The sequence below is a fragment of the Rhodofomes roseus genome (genome assembly GCF_022264815.1).
Source record: "Rhodofomes roseus strain CIRM-BRFM 1785 chromosome Unknown C8Q71scaffold_5, whole genome shotgun sequence".
NCBI classification, from domain to species: Eukaryota; Fungi; Basidiomycota; class Agaricomycetes; order Polyporales; family Fomitopsidaceae; genus Rhodofomes; species Rhodofomes roseus.
In genome coordinates, this window is record NW_025952961.1 from 1,778,987 (window position 1) to 1,798,958 (window position 19,972).

The 19,972-nt window shown below is 52.8% G+C and overlaps 5 protein-coding genes across 5 annotated transcripts; 4 read left to right on the top strand and 1 right to left on the bottom strand.

Annotated features, from left to right (window-relative positions):
• Positions 1–169: 169 nt before the first annotated feature.
• On the top strand, positions 170–2,169 carry C8Q71DRAFT_893600 (uncharacterized protein; the record flags this gene model as incomplete). Its single annotated transcript, XM_047928705.1, has 13 exons — positions 170–526; positions 587–621; positions 678–841; positions 884–894; positions 946–1,007; positions 1,065–1,162; positions 1,215–1,264; positions 1,338–1,378; positions 1,435–1,572; positions 1,623–1,638; positions 1,691–1,742; positions 1,801–1,835; positions 1,893–2,169. Exons 1-13 carry the CDS (start codon positions 471–473, stop codon positions 2,167–2,169), a joined length of 1,035 nt encoding a protein of 344 aa, XP_047781945.1. The 5' UTR covers positions 170–470.
• A 1,784-nt stretch (positions 2,170–3,953) lies between these two features.
• C8Q71DRAFT_855580 (monooxygenase) lies at positions 3,954–6,149 on the top strand (the record flags this gene model as incomplete). Its single annotated transcript, XM_047927190.1, has 10 exons — positions 3,954–3,986; positions 4,040–4,159; positions 4,222–4,386; positions 4,449–4,662; positions 4,724–4,827; positions 4,875–4,909; positions 4,963–5,133; positions 5,187–5,242; positions 5,292–5,353; positions 5,409–6,149. 10 exons carry the CDS (start codon positions 3,954–3,956, stop codon positions 6,147–6,149), a joined length of 1,701 nt encoding a protein of 566 aa, XP_047781946.1.
• Positions 6,150–6,740: 591 nt separating this feature from the next.
• On the bottom strand, positions 6,741–7,925 carry C8Q71DRAFT_485961 (uncharacterized protein). Its single transcript, XM_047918852.1, has 4 exons — positions 7,562–7,925; positions 7,397–7,506; positions 7,124–7,336; positions 6,741–7,067 (listed from the first exon to the last, which is right to left on the bottom strand). Exons 1-4 carry the CDS (start codon positions 7,674–7,676, stop codon positions 6,807–6,809), a joined length of 699 nt encoding a protein of 232 aa, XP_047781947.1. The 5' UTR covers positions 7,677–7,925; the 3' UTR covers positions 6,741–6,806.
• Positions 7,926–12,363: 4,438 nt separating this feature from the next.
• Positions 12,364–13,424, top strand: C8Q71DRAFT_703012 (uncharacterized protein; the record flags this gene model as incomplete). The annotated part of the gene is made up of 3 exons (XM_047920286.1): positions 12,364–12,519; positions 12,945–13,146; positions 13,201–13,424. The coding sequence occupies 3 exons, from the start codon at positions 12,364–12,366 to the stop codon at positions 13,422–13,424; spliced, it is 582 nt and encodes a 193-aa protein (XP_047781948.1).
• Positions 13,425–14,142: 718 nt separating this feature from the next.
• Positions 14,143–18,775, top strand: C8Q71DRAFT_703286 (uncharacterized protein; the record flags this gene model as incomplete). Its single annotated transcript, XM_047920308.1, has 22 exons — positions 14,143–14,505; positions 14,563–14,826; positions 14,880–15,056; positions 15,107–15,187; positions 15,350–15,541; positions 15,596–16,010; positions 16,067–16,130; positions 16,182–16,278; positions 16,340–16,370; positions 16,419–16,554; positions 16,606–16,668; positions 16,839–16,927; positions 16,983–17,023; positions 17,087–17,458; positions 17,507–17,555; positions 17,608–17,695; positions 17,752–17,764; positions 17,820–17,879; positions 17,931–18,023; positions 18,092–18,350; positions 18,409–18,577; positions 18,628–18,775. The coding sequence occupies 22 exons, from the start codon at positions 14,143–14,145 to the stop codon at positions 18,773–18,775; spliced, it is 3,264 nt and encodes a 1,087-aa protein (XP_047781949.1).
• Between the last annotated feature and the right edge of the window lie 1,197 nt (positions 18,776–19,972).

The window sequence follows — 19,972 nt, forward strand, 5'->3', positions numbered from 1 at the left end:
GTCGGAGGCCCGGGGCTGCCATCGTCCAGCGCGTCTCATGCTATCGTATGCGCTCCTGCGAGAAGAGATTGAACAGATGATAACACAGTTCGGTCCTTGACAACGTACGCTCGCGCTTAATTGTGGTCAATAAACTCAGCACTGTACTGTTCCACCGATAACAGAAGGATCTCTATTGTTTTGGAGGTTTGAACGCTATCAGCAGGAGGGCGCTCCCACATCTTCGTGGCTCGCCGTTGTCATTCAGGCTGTCGAATCAAATGCACGGTGTCCTCGCATGCAGCCGCAAGGTACGTGACCCGCAGACTGAGACACATTCTGGCACCCTAGGTGGCCGCGGTGGACCGTTACATAGTGCCATTGCCGCCCATGCGATGTATGTACATATAGAACAGCTCAGCGTATTTGCATGGACGTGGCGCGCTTCTCCTGCAACTGTGTAAGCCCCCTTCCTCACGCCGATATCCCCGATGGCCTCAGGCACGCCGCAGGTCACACAAGCGGAAATTACCGCACTCAAACTAACGTTTGTGTAATCTCATCTTACAAGCTAAGTATGTTCTGCTGACTTGTAATACTTGTGTAGTTTCGCCAACTCCTGTTGCCAGTTTGCGGCAGCCAGTAAGTCGTCACATCGCTCTTTGCTTAGATCACATTACGTCCGTTGACATCACTAGCCATGATCTTCCATGACCATATGATGACGATCGCTCAGGAAGTGCAATATGTATGGGGCCAGAGACTGTCCGGGGCCGCGCTTATCTTTCTGCTCAACCGATATATGGTCTTGACGCTCGGCGTGGCTATCATCCTACAAGTTGTCCCCTGGGATACCCCTCTCGTGAGCTAGCATCCCTCCCTGTTCGACTTTGACTGACTATAGAATTCGCAGAGGTATGCCATATAGTGCCTCAGGGTGTCACTCATGATTCATATGCCTTGTAGTTGCGAAGCGACAATTCTGCTATACGACGTAGTCTCCATCGCACTGTATATTGTGATTGCCTGTACGTCGCCTCTACGCCGGCGTCAATATCGCGAGGCTGACAGACTCTGCATTGAAGTGTTCTCTGCCCTTCGAGCATACGCCATCGGTGGTCGCAATTGGTTAGCCGCCTTGACTACCCTAAGCCTAGGACTCGCAATCGCAGTCGCAAGCATGGTCTGTCTGCAATGGCGTGCCTCATCCGAGCAGCACTTATTTCCCTCCACAGTATTTCACAGCGAAGTCTTCCTACGCTGATGTTCTCGTGATTGAGCACATGTCCGTCTGCAATTACACAGAGTACTACTCAGTAGAGTCTTATAATAAGTACGTCTATACGATTTCCACGTAGTGATGATAATTTGAACCGTATCATGTCTGTCGTTCTTAGCGGTGAGTGATAGTAGTTCGTACATTGCAATCGCGCATCGCTGACTAGTACTACATAGCACTCATTGCTACGCGCCTATGCGCAGTCCTGGCGGATGCTCTCCTCATCGGGCTTACGCTCCACAAAACACTTAAGATACAACGCACAATCAATCCCGGTACTTGGGCTCCTCTTACGAAGTCGTTAGTGAAGGATGGTATGTTCTACGGTACAGATGATCTTCAATGACTGAACATATGTCGCTAGGCTCATTATATTTTATGTGAGTCTACACTTCGAAAGGCAAACCATGATCACCTACTCTGTTTGTGCAGCTCCTTGCTGTTTCTCAACGTTCTGCAGATGGTGCTGAAGTCAGTTAATGGGGTATAGTAACCGTATTATTCTGTCAAATGGCCTGCGAATTACTAATGGAAACCTACAGGCCCTCACAAATTATGTTTCTGTGTTCGTCGCACCGTGAGTCCTTGATATGATCCATGTGGTCACGATTGCCGTACTGACTTTCCGCCGAAGCGTCTCATCCATATTGATTTCGTGGTTCATGCTCAACCTCCGACGTACCTTTCGCTGGCAATCCATGGGATTCAGCGCAGGCACGGTCGGAAATATGGGCGAGCCACTCGACCGACGCTGGCCCTCAGGCTTGGACGACTCCGATACCTCAAACGGCTTCGAGATGGTGTCTAGCTCGCTGCCGACGTTTAGACTGCGAGCGAGTGACTCTCTGAGTCTCGAGGTTCCCATTGTGGATTCAACGCCGGATGATATACAGCTCAGTGCCGTACCATAACCCCTCGATCGACAGGTTTACGGTGGCTATGTCGGTGGGCATGGTCATGTACTGGCTTGTACGTTACCAAGAGCGCAGCGGGTGACGATGCGCCGTCCATGGAGATTCAGAACCGTCCATATAGATTCAGAAAGCTGCTTCGTAGATACTGTAGTGCTATGTACATAGAGTGACGACTTAGAGTCCAGGCTTGATATGTGACGACATGGAGCCCACCTCTCTGAATCTGACAGTGTTGCGGGGCGTCTGATCCGAGGCAGGGACAACATCCAGTAATTAGTAATCTCTGTACTGTGTACAGCGCATGCGTGATCCTTCAAGTACTCACTAACGGCACCGCTGATATAGGCTATCCTGTTCCACATGTACCACAGCTTGCCAATGAGCACCGCCTTATAAGCTTGCAAGTTATGTTCCACTACATCCATTGTCTCCGTACTTCGGTGCCGGGAGAGCACAAGCGCTGTGACTCAAGCCTACATCCACTCGTGCTCAGGTCCATCAGTGGTATCTGACATCATGGTGCGCTATGCGTCGAGGAGTACTAGAGGCTACGTCCGATACGGATCGCAGAACGTCGAAACCTTGCCTCTGTATGTCATGTACTTACGTTGTTACATGACAGATCGCATACCGATCGCTCAGCCACCCGTCGGCGCGTCACACTCACACGGTTCAAGTTGTGCGCCTGTGCGCCAGGGCCGGCATTCTCAAGATTTCCTGACATTCTGGCCTCACACTGGCATTAAACATCCGAATGCTGTGATACCCAGTGCCGGATTTAAGGTGCTTTCGGTGTAACCCTTCAACCTAGCTGCAATCTAGCAGAAACACTCGATGGACAGGGACTGGATACACCAAGGGTGCGCCGGGCTCTGTAGTACTTGAAGTACTACTATACCCATCCCTCCGACGCGTAGCCTTTGTCGTTCTAATGTCTTCACTTCGGGACGGTAGATTGCGGTGTATATGGCATGTGAGTGTGCGCTCGAAAATTTCTTCCTACGACTCCTGATGCTTCAATCTTTGAACAGATGAGATATGCTTCTGTTCTGTCTTCGTCATTGGATTCGACATGGTGGGGTCGTAGACGCCACAGGATCGGCCGACCTATCGCACCTCCGAAAGGCTCGATGTACGAACATGTATGACTGGTGGGCCCCTGGTATCTATAGCCTCCGAGGCGCGCGTCATCGTGACAGCCTGCTAGGCTGGTCTCCGAACTTTGCGGCATCGAACAGACACCGATTTTATGTCATGAATCGGCTCCGTACCACCGAAGAAAACCATCTCCATGCCGAGACCGCGGCTCACCACATCGGTTATTCATTGACTAGTTGATTCTTGTGTGTTTTTCTAACAATTTTGATTCTTCTGAAGGGTCTCGAAGACAAGATTGCCGACTCAGGCTGACTGACCTCATCTGTCCTTCACAATGCTCGTTCAACAGCAATACCGGAGGGCCATACGCCGCAACAATCTTACCCTGCATTCTCCATCCGGACTCATATGAACACCGAAAACGGCCGATGCATGAGAGGATCGGTGCAGTGACTCGACGCCGGGGTGACATCTGTTGTGAGTTCGATGGCGTATGTCTTGAATCTTCTTCTCCGTCAGGCGGCTTACATTGCATCGTTTGTAAGCCTGATACGGAGGCGTTGCGAAATGGACGCGCATTACAAGCCCGGGTCGAGGCACGGATCGACTCGGTTGCACACATACAAATAGTGCAGTATGTCACCGCCATTGTCCTTTCTTCATACCCCGCACCGCAACTCACCATGCCTGATAGCTCAATCATCCCTGTGCTGATAGTAAGCGCAAACACCAGTCATATCACAGCTTCCTCCATTGACAAGCAACACAGGTTGGGGCTGGGCCCGTAGGCCTCATTGCTGCACTCACGCTTCGCAAGAACGGTGTACCTGTGCGTATCATTGAGAAAGATTCAAGGGTGCATGTTGGGCAGCGCGGCGCGGCAATCATGGTAAGCGTACTGAGTATATGTCTTGTCACCGAGGGCTTTTGACGTTCATATACTGGTTTCAGCCTCGTACTCAGGAGATCTACAAGTCCTTGGGAATTCTGGATGATATACACGCGAAGGCTACGCCAATGAATCAAGTGCGAATGTATAGGCTGCCAGATGGTGTTGAACCTCTCACGACGTTCGTGGTGGAACCAGGGGCGGAACCTAGCCCCGCCAGGCCTTATGTACGTCGTTGAACTATTCTCACCTTCATAAACATCCGGAATTGAAGCCATCTACATTGTAGAGAAACACGTCTATGTTGGGCCAAGACCACACGGAAGAGATCTTGCGGACACACATCGGACGCTATGATTGTCAAGTGGAATTTGGGACCGCCCTAGCCGGCTTCCGGCCGGAGGATGGCTACGTCCTAGCACACGTTGTCAAGATGGTCGGTGATAAGGAAATACTCGAGATTATCAAATGCCGCTGGCTCATTGGCACTGATGGGGCCAGAGGTAAGTTCTCATCACGGATTGCTGAAAGACGTACGGACTTGATCGGGCTCCATATCTGCAGGAATCGTCAGGAAGCAGCTCGGTCTTGCCTTCAACGGCGAAACGCTAGGAGCGACCCACCACATGGTCATCGGAGACATTGAAATGAAAGGACTCGACAATAAAGTACGCAAAATGTTGCATAATGATCTTCTCTTATTGACCATGCATAGTACTGGCATTACTGGGGGGATATGAGCACCATCATGTGAGCAAGTCGTTCCTCACAATAGCCATGTCACAGACTTAAAAACGTGGAAGGGTCATGCTCCGTGCGACTGAGGACGACGGCATCTATTTCCTATTCATAGGAGGTCATATTGACCATGCGAAGGTCGTCGCGGAGCGGGCGGAACTGGAGAGAGTCATCAGGATCGGTACCGGTCGCACGGACATTCAGTTGGGGAAGGTTCGCTACGTCGCGCAATACAGGTACCGATACTTCGTTCGTTTTGTTGATGCATTGGAAGAACTTTCGTAAACAGGCCCCATGTTCGAATGGCCGTGAACTTCGGCAAAGGCCGGGTCCTTATTGCTGGTGGTAATTAACCTTCTATCAGCGTCGATGTCGTATTCACTGGCCTCCTTAGACGCCGCGCATATCCACAGCCCTTTTGGCGGACAAGGGCTCAATTCAGGTGTTCAGGACGCTGTGAGTTGCTCTCATGCAAGAATATCATCCAGCGGACTAATCCCTCTATGTGTAGGTGAACCTCGCGTGGAAACTCTCCCTGGTCGAGAAAGGTGTTGCAGCCCCTTTACTGCTCGATACTTACGCGGAGGAGCGTATCCCAGTCATCGCAGAGATGCTCAAGGCAACCACAAAGCTGTTTGACTCCGCCATGCACGTCAAAGCATGGGATAGCGCAAACACCGAGAAAGCGTGGCGTCGGGGCGGAGAGCTACACATGTTCGGCGTAAACTACCGCTGGAGCTCAATCGTGGTCGACGAGCGCACGCCAAAGGAGGAGATACCTGTCGACCCGTACGGTGTGTCGTACTCGGCCACGGACATCGTGCGGGCGGGTGATCGTGCTCCCAACGCGCCTGGCCTTATCATACTCGATTCCACTGGCGGGCAACAGAGGACAACGGCGACGTCGCTGTTCGACATATTCGGACCATCCTATCATACTGTCATGGTCTTTTGCGACGGGACAGACAAGCCAGACCAAATCTGGTCGTGCTTGGGGGCATATCCTTTGGAGATCCTGCGCAAAGTGTTGGTCTGCGCCCGGTCTGACGACACGCGTTCTTGGGCAAATATCGTGAACGCTGATGTGGCCGTGGTCGACCGAGACGCGCACGTACACGCGGGATACCAGGTACAGGAGGATGAACTCGTAGTAATCATTGTTCGACCAGACGGCATGATAGGAGGGATAGTCCGCAGTGCGCACGGAGTGAAACAGTACTTCGACGGAGTCTTCGGTGCGTTCTCAGGCTGAACCTCATTGCAAAACCACTACACAGTTTTACTGTTATGCACAATCCGCTTCAACTTGAAGCAGTGTTGAGACCGTGACTGCTGCCTGTATTTTGACATGTGCTATGCCAATACTCCCTACTCACAAGAGCTGACCACACATCGGGATGACGCAAGAGGCTGTGTGCATTCAGTAGTCCATTGCATCCGGCCCCCGCTAGCAGCCTAGTAGTTCGGCAGGATCATCTTTACTGATTGACATTGTAGACCTCGCAGTCACTGGCATGATCTAATTGTCATGTAAGTCAGCTCACGACGTCCGCAAACAGCAACTTCTCAAAGCGGAACAAGCAGACCTACGCGAACGGAAGATGCGATCTGGAGGACGCGTTCTTATAACGGTATGTATGCTATACGGCAAGGAAGGGCGCCACACCAGCAGCCATTTGTTAGTAAGTGTCATTGTCTTCCACGTTCGCTGGCATGCACATACAGAACCACAAGGTTCAGTTCCGTTCAATCTCTGTCGGTCTGCCCACCACTACTAGTCGCACTTCCTGTTGGAGTTCGCAATCTCGTGCATACAGACGATATAAGCTCGCTACTGTTTTGTATGTACCTCACGCGTTTGACAGAGCTCAGACAAACGCGATATTCTCCGCGGTCCCTACGAGAACCTTCAACACTTCTCACCCGGTGGAACCAGCGTCACATGAGTGTACGCAGGGAAGCACTGTGCATTGGACACCGTTACGCAAATGTTGAACCCAAAAGCTGTTGCGACGGAATACGAGCCGCTCGACACTGAGTTCTTCGAATTGAGCGCCGCCGCGAGCGCCGCCTTGCATATCGCAGCGACCATGTCCTTGCTGTACATGTGTGCCAGGTTCGTTGCCTTGCCCTCCGCGTTGTTGTCGATCCAAAGCGTCTTTGTCTTCGACTAGAAGGCACGTTCAGTGAACAGGCAAGGAAAGCACATAAGGCGGGCTAGCTCACCCCAAGCTTTACTTGTGCGAGAGATGTCGCCGTGTCGATGGTCATGTGCTCAACGCTGTCTTTGTTTTTTTCATGCGAGAACCAAGTCGACGTGAGATGCCGGCCGGAATTTGGATTTTTGTCATTGCCTTTCAGAACGTGTGATTCCATGCCCTTCCATTTTTCATCCACAACTGCCCTCACGGCGAGAGTGAGCCTTCGTACAGCAAGGATCTGTTGTGTGCAGATGAACAATGTTGCTTATGTACCATTCATGACACTTTAGGTACGTACAAAGGATACCTTGTTGCACTGAGCTGCAGATGCGGCAAGAGTACCGGAATGGCCGTCCTTCGCAACACAATCTCGTGTATCGAGCGAGAACCCGCAGTGACTCGTACGAACTACAGCAGTGATAAGTATGACAGTATCAGCATTGCCAGGACGATGATAACGCACCACAAGAGTCGCAGTCCGTTTGTGTCGCGCAAGACTCGACACGCGGGGCGGCCTGCACCAGGATGGCAGTGCAAAGAAGAGCAAAGAATGAGAGGTAAGCAGCAGTAAGACGCATGGCAGGTGTCGTTGCACTCTTGAAGGAATAAAGGGCTGTTCACTGTGCTGAATGCGGTGAGAAGGAGATGAATCGAATAGTCGAACGTATGCGAAAGCGAAGCAGCACGAGTGATGGGGACCAGCCTGGCTTGCACCACTGCTCTGTCCTACCTCTTGTACCCGTAGATGGTCAACATGGCTATGCGACAGCTCATCGAATGTTGTTGGACATTGTGCCAGCAGACCCGCTGAGGCGCTCAAACAGCGCCACACAAGATGACAGATTGAGATGATATATGCAAGTCTCGTATGTGTCCTAGACCTGCTATTTCTGTACTACACAGCATATAAGCCAACATAGCACAGAGCGCATACAAAGAGCACTCACCTAGGGAGTGTCACAAACCCTATGCCATTGCCAGCATGCAGGGCCGAACGTAAAGCGTGATACTGGTATCCAGAGAGAACTGTTGTTTCATTGCACCTCACCTCCCCGTTAGATCCTGCCTCCTCCTGCCCAGGACTGACAGACGGACACAGCGCTGGCTGTCGCACTAGGCTGTCAACGCCGACACTTGAATTTCGTCACGCCTACCGCAATCAAACGCTTCAGGACCTCCCCAGCGTATTTGCGAGTCGGGGCCTGACGCACAGGGACGCGCGGCACTGCCGCTTGTAGAACATGTTGAAGTTGGCGCGGTCAAGGATCACGACGGGGCGGTAGAGATTATGCATGGCGCGAGGGTACCACGCCGTGCCCTAGACCAACGCAGCGCTGGACAGCGTAGATCTGTCTATCTGGTCAACTCCAGTGGTCAACTCGAAGCCCTCGAGCGGGGGTGTGTCGAGAGGGCAAGCCAGGGGAAAGCGACAAACTACCAGTACTGTTTGTTGGGAAGTAGCGGCATATCCACACGTCCCGGCTGTGAATCTGTCTGCGTGGCATAGTACTTGGCTGTATTCAAGTTCGGGAGTCGGGACGACGACGAGCAGAGTTACTGTATAATCTCGCGCCACAAGTTACCGGAGTCAATCTTGCGCAAACCTACGCACCCACTTGCTATCAGATGTACTGATAACACTGACTCGCAAAGACGACGTACAGTTGCCGGACTATTAGTAGCTATAGCTCTCGAGCAATTTGAATGATCGTCAGTAAGTTACTGACCTGCAGCAGCTCGAGCCTGGGCCATGGTTGCACGTGAGCGGACATATCAACCAGTAAGTCCGATTGTTCCGCCTGGTGCCTGGCGCCAATGACGTTACCGCGACTGTCGACACTCAGTCTAGTGTACCGAACTTGGGTTGGGCAAGACCGTGCGTGTATGATTGCAGTCTCTTTACGGCCGTTCTCTGGAACCTCACTCGAACAGGATAGATCTCAAGCGTCTGCTCAGAGAAGAATAGCCTGTTGCTGGGCAACTCGACGAGGAGCACTCGGGTAGACTGCGCGGCCACAAGTGCACACTGGACAACAAAATGCAACTGCCAACTGGCGGCCGCACCATCGTCTGGTCTTCGCATTCTGTGGACGAAGATCCCAAATATACAACTATCGCAACAATGAAAGTCGAGTTTGTCCTACACCAAACCCACACAGGCGAAGACAATGTAAACCGTCGTTGACGTTCGCTGAAACGCCAGGTTTGACACCAGTTGTCAGGCGTTTGAACAGAACATGACTAACGACAGCTCGCGATAACGGTGAGCAGTGAGCGCGAACTCTCTCCGACAGGGTCCGGGGTCGAGTACTTAGGCTCTCGCTCGGAGTCATAGTCGGCTGACCCACTCTTGTAAGCCCCAAGCGCCGAGACGGCGTGGATTCGCCTTCAGTAGTGTATGGCGAGCACAGATATAAGGACAATAATGACGTGCCGCTGGTAGCATTTGGTCGGAACACTGGAACAACATGGTTTTGTAGAGGAGGAAAGGTACAGTGACCATCTGAGTCTGAACAGGCCATAGTCTCACATTCTGACAGATCATCGTCAAGGGATCAAACCTAGGCCGAGAATCTTGCGCTTGCAATGACGCAGTATATAGAGCTTTGCTCTCTGACTCGGCGTTGATCGTGCTTGTCCCCTTCCACGTCCTTCGAGAGTGCGCCAGCATGATGGACACAAGGAGCCAACAGCCCTTCAGTCTTTCGAGTTGGTCCGTGAGCATCCAGGGAACAGTTCAAAATGCCTTCGCCGAGGCGCGAAAGGCTTGCAATCACAGTGTTTCTGTGCTCGGGCTGAGTGTTGCACAAGACGGAATCAAGTACGTTCGGCACTCCATTCATGTATTGACTGACGGGTTCACAAAACACATAGCTTTGCGGATTCCACAATGTCTTGGCCCTGCAGTGTTGCTGCGCTTTCGGTCCTAGTTAGTGCGTTGCAGGGGTACGGTCGACCCGCGGGGGTCACGGGTACGGGTACATGAGGGTAGGGGTACGGGTAGCCAAATCGGGACCCGTGGACCCGCCCATTACCCGTTATGGAAAGTTGTGTCGGCCAGCCTTCGGGCACTCACCACCTGCTCAGATCTTCATCTGTGGCCCTTACTCTTTGCAGCAAGCCAAGCCAGGCCCCGGTAGAATATAATATACATTTGTACAGATTACATGATTGCATAAGCCACGGCCACGCCAGCAGGGCCCTCAAAAGCTTTTCCCCCTTGAGCTCCCCACAATTCCAACCTCCCATCATGTCCGGCAGCCGTGTCAGCAACAGACCTAAAATCCCATCTGAAAAACGACGGGCCGCAGAGTCACCCCCAAGACCTGCAAAGGTGTCGAAAAAGGCACGTACCGACAGCGCTGACCCTTAGCCTAGCGCGAAGGCCTCAACGACGAGCGCGAAGGGTTCAGCGGCGACCACGAAGGGATCAGGGGCGAGTACGAAGGGTCCAGCAGCGAGTACAAAGGGATCAGCGGCGAGCACAAAAGGCACGGCAGCGAGCAGTGCGAAGACTTCGCAGCAGCCGCGCCGCTCTGTTGAGATCGAGGACGTTGACGACATTGATGATGTGCCCCCGCGCCGGAAGGCAAGCGAGCCAATCAACGTCAATACGTCGAGCTCGGAGGATGAAGGTAGTCGGCGTGCAGGCAGCTGCACTAGCAGCGGCGGTGAGGATCTTGCCGAGGAGACAGCAGAGGAGGAGCTATGTAGGTCGTCATCATGCATGCATAACACTGTATGCTAACTCACCTTGTAGCGCGCATGAAGCGCAAGTGGACGGCGCCGGTGTATGCCTTCTTCAAGCCAGACCCAGCGATTGAGTTTGTTGACGGACGGCGTCTCCATGCCTTCCGATGCGCAAACACCGGCTGCAAGCACGTGGTGCGCCGGTATCTTACCTCGAAGGATGCCAGGTCGACGAGTAACTTGCGTAAGCACGTCAAGAAGTGCTGGGGTCTTGAAGCGCTCGAGGCAGCCGACCGGATGTCGACGTCGTCGAAAGCGAAGGAGAGCGTTGAGAAGTATAAACGGACGCAGAACCTGAAGATGGCCTTCGGCGCGGCGAGCAAGAAAACGTTTCGCTACTCAACGGTTCAGCATACACCATCAGAGACGCGGTGAGTGGGAACATACCGCGGGAATCAATTGATCTAACATTGCAACCAGTGCGGAGATTGTGCGTTGGGTCGCCGAAAGCATGCGGCCCTTCAACATCGTGAAGGACCGCGGGTTTGAGTGTTTGATAAAAACAGGGCGGCCGGAGTACAAGCTGCCGTCGCCCACGACGGTTGGATGCGATGTTCGTAAGGTGTTCACGCGTGTGCGAGAGCGTGTAGCGCACTGGTTGCAGGCAAGCATGGATGAGCTGTAAATAGAGGCCGAGAATAATTTAGCTCACGCACCGATAGGAGTATGATGGAGAATTGAATTTTGCTACCGACGCGTGGACCTCCCCGAACCAGAAGGCGATGGTGGCATTCACCGTGCACTTCGAGCACCAGGGGGCCCCGATGACGATGATCCTTGACGTCGTCGAGGTGGCTGTATCCCACAGTGGGCTCAACCTCGCAACCGCCTTCTCGGACATGATTCACGAGCTAAAATTAGACACAAAGGTGAGCTCATTGACCCACACATTACTTAAAGTACGACTGACTTACCTGCAGATGCTCGGCGTGACTTGTGACAACGCATCGGCGAACGATGTGATGATTGAGGAAATGAAATTGATGATCTTGTCGTTCCGGGGTGGCCGCGCGCGCAGCAGGTGCTTTTGCCACATTATTAACCTGGTGGCAAAGATGGTTCTGCGTCAGTTTGAGCCACCGAAACGCAAGAAAAAGAACAAGAAGGGAACAGACGTGCACCTCGATGAAGACGACGATCCAGATCTTACGGATTGGGACAAGGAGCTCAACGATCTCATGGAAGATCTCGACTTTGACGACGAAGACGAGAACGTTCCAGGAGCGGACTCGCTGGATGGGTTTTACGATGTCCGGGACGATCTCGACGCCGCCAAACGCGCGTCGATGGAGGCCGAGGTCAAGCCCGTGAAGATGATGCTACTCAAGGTGAGTACGACCAGTGAATGCTTCGATTAGATTACTCACCTTTGTATAGCTCCGCAAGATCTCTATTTCCATCCATCGCTCGACGACGCTCCTCCTCCCGACGTGGACAAGACTCCTCGAGGAGATGAAGCTTGCCATCCGAAAGCTCCCGCGCGATGTTTGCACGCGGTGGAACTCAACGTTCCGAATGCTTGAGGTTGCGGTGGAGTACAGGGCTGCAATAGAGAAGATGACGGAGGCGCAGGCCAATGGCCTACGGAAGTGGGAGCTCGACAAGAGAGAGTGGACGCTTGCCACGCAACTGCGCGACGTGCTACAGGCAAGTCGCTTAGTCACCTTGTGGGTCCACTGTTTACTTACCGTATTTGTTTGACAATACCTGTTTGGGTCATTGTGCGCTTGCTGCCTTGTCCGCATACGTCTTGCTTGTCTCGCTATTACCTCGCTGTCCTACATTCGACTTGCTATCCTGCTCCTCTCCCGCAACCATCAACTCACTACCCGGCTACTTGTCTTGCCGTCTCGTCATCCACGACACTCCGGGACCTGTGTCCTCACCGTCACTCTGCTGCCACGTCGCGGCTACTTCAACATTCTGCGCTCGACACGCTGCACGGCCGACCTACAATCGACTTGCTCTGGACCGCCAACATGTTGTACATGGGCTCCCACACCTTGCGCTGTGGGCATCCTCGTGCACGTCTGCCTCTCGCGACTGCGGCCAACCTCGCGCGCGTGCCCAACCAGGTGTTCTATGATGCCACCCAGTACTTCTCGCGCGCGGGCAAAGATGCTCCCGACCTCACCGACGTCATCCCGGCTATGGATATCATCGACCAGAAGCTCGCGACTGGCTCACTCAATCAAGCCCTCGACCCTGCCATTCGTGTTGCATTAGGATTAGGCAAGCGTTCCGTGAATCACTACTACAACAAGACCGACGAGTCCGCCGTCTATCGTATTGCAATGGGTGAGCGTGCTTAGTACCTCGTCTGATACCATTGCCGCTGACATTTTGTTTGAGTGCTTGATCCCCGCCATAAAGTCCAGTATTTCCGGGACAATAATTGGCCGGAGGAGTGGATTGCGCAGGCGCGCTTCCTGGTGCGGCAGGCCTACGACGAGGACTGGAAGGGTCAGGCGGTGTCGCACGAGGAACGAGAGGGTGCCGAGGAGCCACAGGTATGTTCCCAACTCATCATTCCAGATCTTTCGTTGCTTATGAGCTCATTGTCGTGGTGCATGTAGCCGCCGACGGACGCGCAGCATGCCACATCATCCAAGAAATCAAACATGTTTGACGCTGCGCGTGCAAGCCGCAAGAAAGCTGCTGTACCCATCGTCGACGAGCTCGACCACTATTTGAACACAGACGCCAACCCTGCCATCGACAGCGCGCTCGGCTGGTGGACCAGCCACGAGCAACGCACGACGTATCCCAACCTCTCTCGCATGGCGATCTCTTATCTCACAATCCCTCGTAAGTGCATCTTCACACGTTAAGCATACACTAGTAACTGACGTCTTGTATCCTGTCGTTTATAGCTACGTCCGTCGCTGTCGAGCGACTGTTCAGTAAGGGCCGGATATTCATTTCGCACCTGCGAAATGGACTCTCGGCAGCGTCTATCCGCGCGCTCCTGTGTCTCAACAACTGGAGCGTGCTCGGCTTCATCAAGGACGAAGACGTCATGTCCGTGGTGCGTGAAGACCCTTCTGGGGAGCTTCCCGAAGACGTTGAGGACGTATGGGGCTTCTCGGAGCCGCGTGAGGATGCTATCTTCTTTGTCTGATGTCTGAATGTAGTGTACAACTTGTATCAAGATTACATTAGTTTATGATGATACTGAGGCTGGACCACTGCGAAACCCGCGGGTACCCGTGACCCGTGACGACCCGCCGTACCCCTGTGTGACCCGTACCCTCTGGGAGGGTACGTGACCCCTGCGGGTAGGGGTACGGGTACATGCACTGGTACCCGGGGGTATACTCGCGCAATGCACTAGTCCTAGTACTACTAGTGCAGCTGACCTTGCATATTCACACTCAGAGGACCCGGAAGACATACACGAAGCTTGCGCAGTCAGAACCACCACCGATATCCGAAGCTCTTCAAGCTCCAGAGAGCGAAAACGTGACAACGCTCGCACAGCACATCAAGAAACATGGCGGCGCTTCGATCATCGTGTTCAACCTTGTGCGTTCTGCGTCAACGTTGGCGTTACTATGCATGTCCGTATACAGCGCAATCAAAGTCCCGGACCATTCTACAACTCCGGGACCTCGGAGCTTCGAGATTGTCTTCCACGTCAGCACCTGCATAACCTACGTGAGCGCCTTCCTATACTTCGTTTTTGTGCCCAGTCGAGACGATCTCGTAATCTAGTTGTATGCATCAGCCCTCAGTGTTGTCCCCCTTCTTGTAGGTCCGATCCTTAGCACGACCATCGTTCGCCACCTCAATTGTATCTTGTTCACGGCATGGTCGGCCTATGCGTATCGTGACCTCTGGCCCTTGGCGACCTTCACACTCGTACCCATGGATCTCGAGGAAGGCGCGCTGCTATGGGCCAAGCTATCCCTGCTGACCGTCAGCGGTATCTTCGTGCCTATCCTTATTCCCCGATGGTACATCCCCTTCGATCCAGAGGTGCGGCGTCAGCGTACTACGCAAGGAAGAGAAGACGGCTGACATTTCTATAGAACCCATGGCCTGTCCCGTCCCCGGAGCAAACCAGTTCCATCATGTCGTTCCTACTGTACACCTGGCTCGAACCGACTGTCAGGCTTGGATCGCGCGTCAAACACCTCACTATCGACATGCTGCCTCCTCTGGCCGACTACGATGAAGCGCAGAATCTGATGAAGCGCAGTGCCGATGTATGCATACCAATTGGTGGCGGCGAGGCAGGAGCTGACATATTCGGAAGGAACTCGACCCACTAAGAGTCAAGAAGAAGGGCAGGCATCTGATGTGGGGTATTCTGCGTGTCTTTCGTACGTTCAAATTCGTCTTGCAGGGCAAGACTCACACATGTTGATTACGTCCAACAGGGACGGATTGGATCGTCATGGCTTTCGTGACGACTGCAGATGTACGTCTGCAGTTCCTCGCACCAATATACCTGTACACGCTGACAACCTATCGCACAGATAGCCATGGAGTTAATTAGTCCGCTCGCTATCCGATACATCTTATTGTGAGTACAATATCTTCACTTCATTTCCTGTTGCAATCATGTTGGCTCAGGTACATCGAGACGGACGGCGTCGGCGCGATAATCCGGCCCTGCTTCTGGATCACGATGCTACTCGTTGGAGATATAGGCGACTACGTCTTAGGATCCATCTACATCTACATCTCCGTGCGTGAGCCTGCTCTTCAGCCCGCAGGTGACTACTTACCGTCATTTGCTCAGTCGAGGCTTCTGACCCGAGTCGAGGCGATCATCACACAGCTCGTCTTCGAGCACGCCCTGCGTATGCGCATGAAAGCAGACATCTCGGACGATGTCGGAAACAGCGAAGGCAACATCACTGCTTCTGGGACGCTCGACACGGCATACGATTCGGAGTCCAGTGCCACCGCTGCCCAAGAGATCGGTAGCGACAACGACAGTGATTCGTCAGCGGGCAAGGGCAAGCAGAAGTCCACTACGGCGCAGACTATGCCTTTGCCCGGACACAGTGAGAATACAAACAAGGCCGGAGTCCAGGCGAAGGTGAAGCGTCGGGACGACGACACTGAGGGAAAGAACGTTGTCGGGAAGATCAACAACCTCATCTCGTCCGACCTCGCCTCCCTCAGCTTGGGAAGGGAGTTCTTGGCTATCCGTGCGTGTATACCGCTGCGGAGTACTTCTTTGCTTGCTCAATGTCTTGCTGCACAGTCGTTAGGTTTCCTGTCAAGCTTATTTTCAGTATATGGTTCTTGTATGCTGTTCTGGGCTGGAGGTGAGCGTGTTCATTACGACGCAGAACACAGAGAATGAACCAGATCAACAGTGCATTTGTCGGACTTGCCTCTATCATCGTCTTGTACCCGATCCCCGGTATGCTTGCAACAGTAGTCCGCGACACCCAGATAGCGAAGATGAAGAAGGTCTAGTCAATCTCTCGCGCTTTGGTCATTATTATTCTGACGCAGCGGCACGACACCTTAGACCGACGCCCGCGTGCAGACCGCGACAGATAGTAAGATCGATATCACTCTGTGTATACATACTTACTAATCTCTTGTAGCTATGAGCGTCATTCGCATGATCAAGCTGTTCGGCTGGGAATCCCGGGTAGCCGCGAAAATTGGGGATAAACGTGAGGAGGAGCTTCAGTCCGTGAAGAAGAATCGGGTCGTCGACCTTGTCAACAACAACTTGACGTGTGTGACAAGTCACCCGTTCACCTTGAATTCGGACTGACTTGCTTCAAGTCACATCATCCCTCTGTTAACCATGGCGGTGACCTACGCGACATACGTGAGTTTGCTTGGTCAGTAAAGATGTAAAGTACGGTCTGACAATGACTGCAAGACAATAATCATGAAACGAGGCCTCACTGGTGAGGTGGTTGCTAGCTATACGTGCACACTGGCATATCTTACGTTGCTTCATAGCCTCTGTCGTCTTCTCATCCATGACCGGTATGTCCCATGATCCCGGGCAGACTATATGACACTCATCCATGTGCAGTATTTGACTCCCTCCGCCATTTGATGCACATGGTCTTCGATTACGTGCCTATGTTGATTCGAGGTAGGTCCATATCTCCGACAGGAGACGATTCACGATGCTGACATTCGCACTAAAGCCAAGGTATCGCTGGATCGAGTCGATGACTTCTTGCAGGAGGTTGGTTTAAGTTATCTCTACCCGATAATTAACGAACATTGATAACGACACATCACGCCGCAGGCAGAGCTCCTCGATCAGTACTCTGAGCAGTCTGATGAGTCCCATACGCACATCGTCACCCAGCACGAGGAGGACGTGATTGGCTTCCGCAACGCTTCATTCACCTGGACAAAAGAAGCCAGCAGTGTTCTATCAACTCCCGGAAGCGGGAAAAGGAACTTCACCCTGCGCATCGACGACCTGGTCTTCAAGAGCGGAAGGATCAACCTCATCGTCGGCCCCACTGGCTCAGGCAAGACTTCATTGTTGATGGCTCTGCTGGGCGAGATGCACTACATACCGACGAGCCCCGAATCATTCTACAATCTCCCTCGAACTCGTGGAATTGCTTACGCTGCGCAGGAGTCATGGGTTCAGAATGAAACCATAAGGGTTCGTGATTTGCCACAAACACGAGTACGGTGACCTACATTTGAGCAGGACAACATCCTCTTTGGCGCATCATTCAATGAGGAACGCTATCATAAAGGTACGTTGACATGAAACACGATAGACGACAATTTAACTCACCCACCCCATAGTCATTGAGCAATGCGCTTTGAAACGCGACCTCGAAATGTTTGCTGCGAGTGACAAGACGGAAGTAGGCGAGAGGGGCATCACGCTCAGGTATCATTTCGTGTTTGGACATCGTTGATTGCAATCACTGACTGTCTAAACACCAGTGGCGGTCAGAAGGTACTTACTCGACATTGCGTTCAGTTCATTGAAAATTCATTCATAATCAACCTAGGCACGTATAACGCTCGCGCGCGCTATATACTCGGAGGCGCAGACGTTATTGTTGGACGATGTAAGTGCCAAGTTAAGTTTCATGAGTCCGCAGGGATAGCTTGCTTGCCAGGTACTCGCTGCGCTAGACGTTCACACATCACGATGGATCGTCGAGAAATGCCTCAAAGGTGATCTTGTGTGCGGCCGGACAGTGCTACTCGTTGTAAGTCTAGTTCGCATCTGTTTCAGACTATCTGATTGTGAACCCATGACTTATCGAATACATGGTAGACACACAACATCTTGTTGGCCAGTCCAATCGCCGATTTCGTTGTTGCCCTCGGCGCGAACGGCACCATATCTAGTCAGGGTTTGATCGCAAACGCCCTCGAGCATGACAAGGCGTTGGCTACCGAGGTTGCCAAAGAAGAGGCAGAAATAGAGAAAGCAGAAGCTACCGTCGATGAGCAAGTTCCGGAAGAGGCGACAGAGGACGGCAAACTTGTGGTCGAAGAAGAGGTCACAGTCGGGCATGTTGGTTGGCAAGCGAGTACGTCTTGACTCTTGGCATTTTCCTTGTCCTGGTTTCCTACTGATACGCACATCAGTGAGACTCTATATCAGCAGGCTTGGAGGGAACCACCAAGTCTTCTTCTGGTCAAGTTTTATTGGCGGCCTACTCCTTTCCAGTCTTTTGACCATTCTCGAGACTTGGTTCTTGGGATTCTGGGCTAGGCAATACGAAGAAATGCCTGCGTCGCAAGTTATAGCACCATAGTAAGTTTCCAATGCTTACCTGAGCAACTTCCTGACCGTGTTCCTTCAAGCTTTATTGGCGGTTATGGGTTGATCATGATCACAGCGATTCTCTCCTACATGGCAGCCTTCTATGTCTATATGTACGGGTCACTGAGAGCATCGAGGGTTATGCATAACGAGCTCATTTCTTCCCTACTGGCCGCAACCTTGAGGTGAGCGTGAAGGTATTCTTGTCGCGGCACACTGTTGAACCGTCATCATCAGGAAAGTGCGCCACCTGCCTATGTTGCCTCATTGAGGCAATGAGGCAATTAGACAGTCTGAGACGGCTGCCTCATTCAAGTCTCATTTGAGTAGATTATCTCTCATCTGAGACGCGATGAGGCAATGAGGCTCATAGGGCACATAGACACATGAGGTACTTAGGCGTGCGGGAAAGCAGTGCGACAAAGCAGCAAATATATTTCAGCTAGCCAATATTGTATTTTACAACAGTAGTCCTAATTCCTCGCTGTACCCGTCCGAGATGTGTTCAGCGACCCTATTTGCGAGCGCCATGAGGGCATCCACATCCCACTAGGTCACCCGATGCACACCCGCGCTCTGTCGTCTCCGCATGCTATCCATTGCTGCTCAATCAGCATGAGTTCACCTGTGCAACGTTGATCAGCGTCTCCGACATGTCTAGAATGCATAGGGGCCATGCACCCGTCACCGCGACAACCTCGTCCTTGTTGGCGAGACAATTCTTGTACCAACGCTAGATCGTCGCGCCGCAGTGCACGACCAGCACGTCAATGTTCTCCAGCGAGCGCCCGTAGTCATAATGCTGACTCTGCGCGCGAGATATCTGGCCTTCGCCCGCTGGTTGATGCTGCTGAGTACCACCGGCTCTGCTCAATTGATGGTGAGCCATGTGCATCTCGGGCAAAGCTGAGTGACGCGGGGTTGCGTGGACGGACTCGGTCGGCAGCTGCAGAGCATGGCCTCCAACAAACGAAGATGGCGGGACCTGCGCCTGCACCTGCAGTTGTGAGGGAGGGTCAGATGACACGGGGAGCGGGCTGTCCTTCCACCTCCGCTCCGCAGGACTGAAGAACATACATTGTTGAGAACCCCCGCGGACTGGGCGGAGAAACGGCTGGTGCCGCGGCGCATGGGCGACTCCGCACGGAAACACGGTGCTCACCGCACTGAATAGAACCAACCGTCCTGTAAGAGTCAGCGTCAGTAGGACTCGTTGTTAATGCTACCTTGCCTCGTCAACGTGAATTCACCTCGCATAGCCATAGAACTCACCGCTCTCGTTCCCGCAAAGGTTCACGCAAAACATCTCCTCGCCAGACGGTCGTGATGACGATTCCCTCGCCTTCAACTCCTTCCAAGTTCCGATTGCGGATCCAGCGGACATGC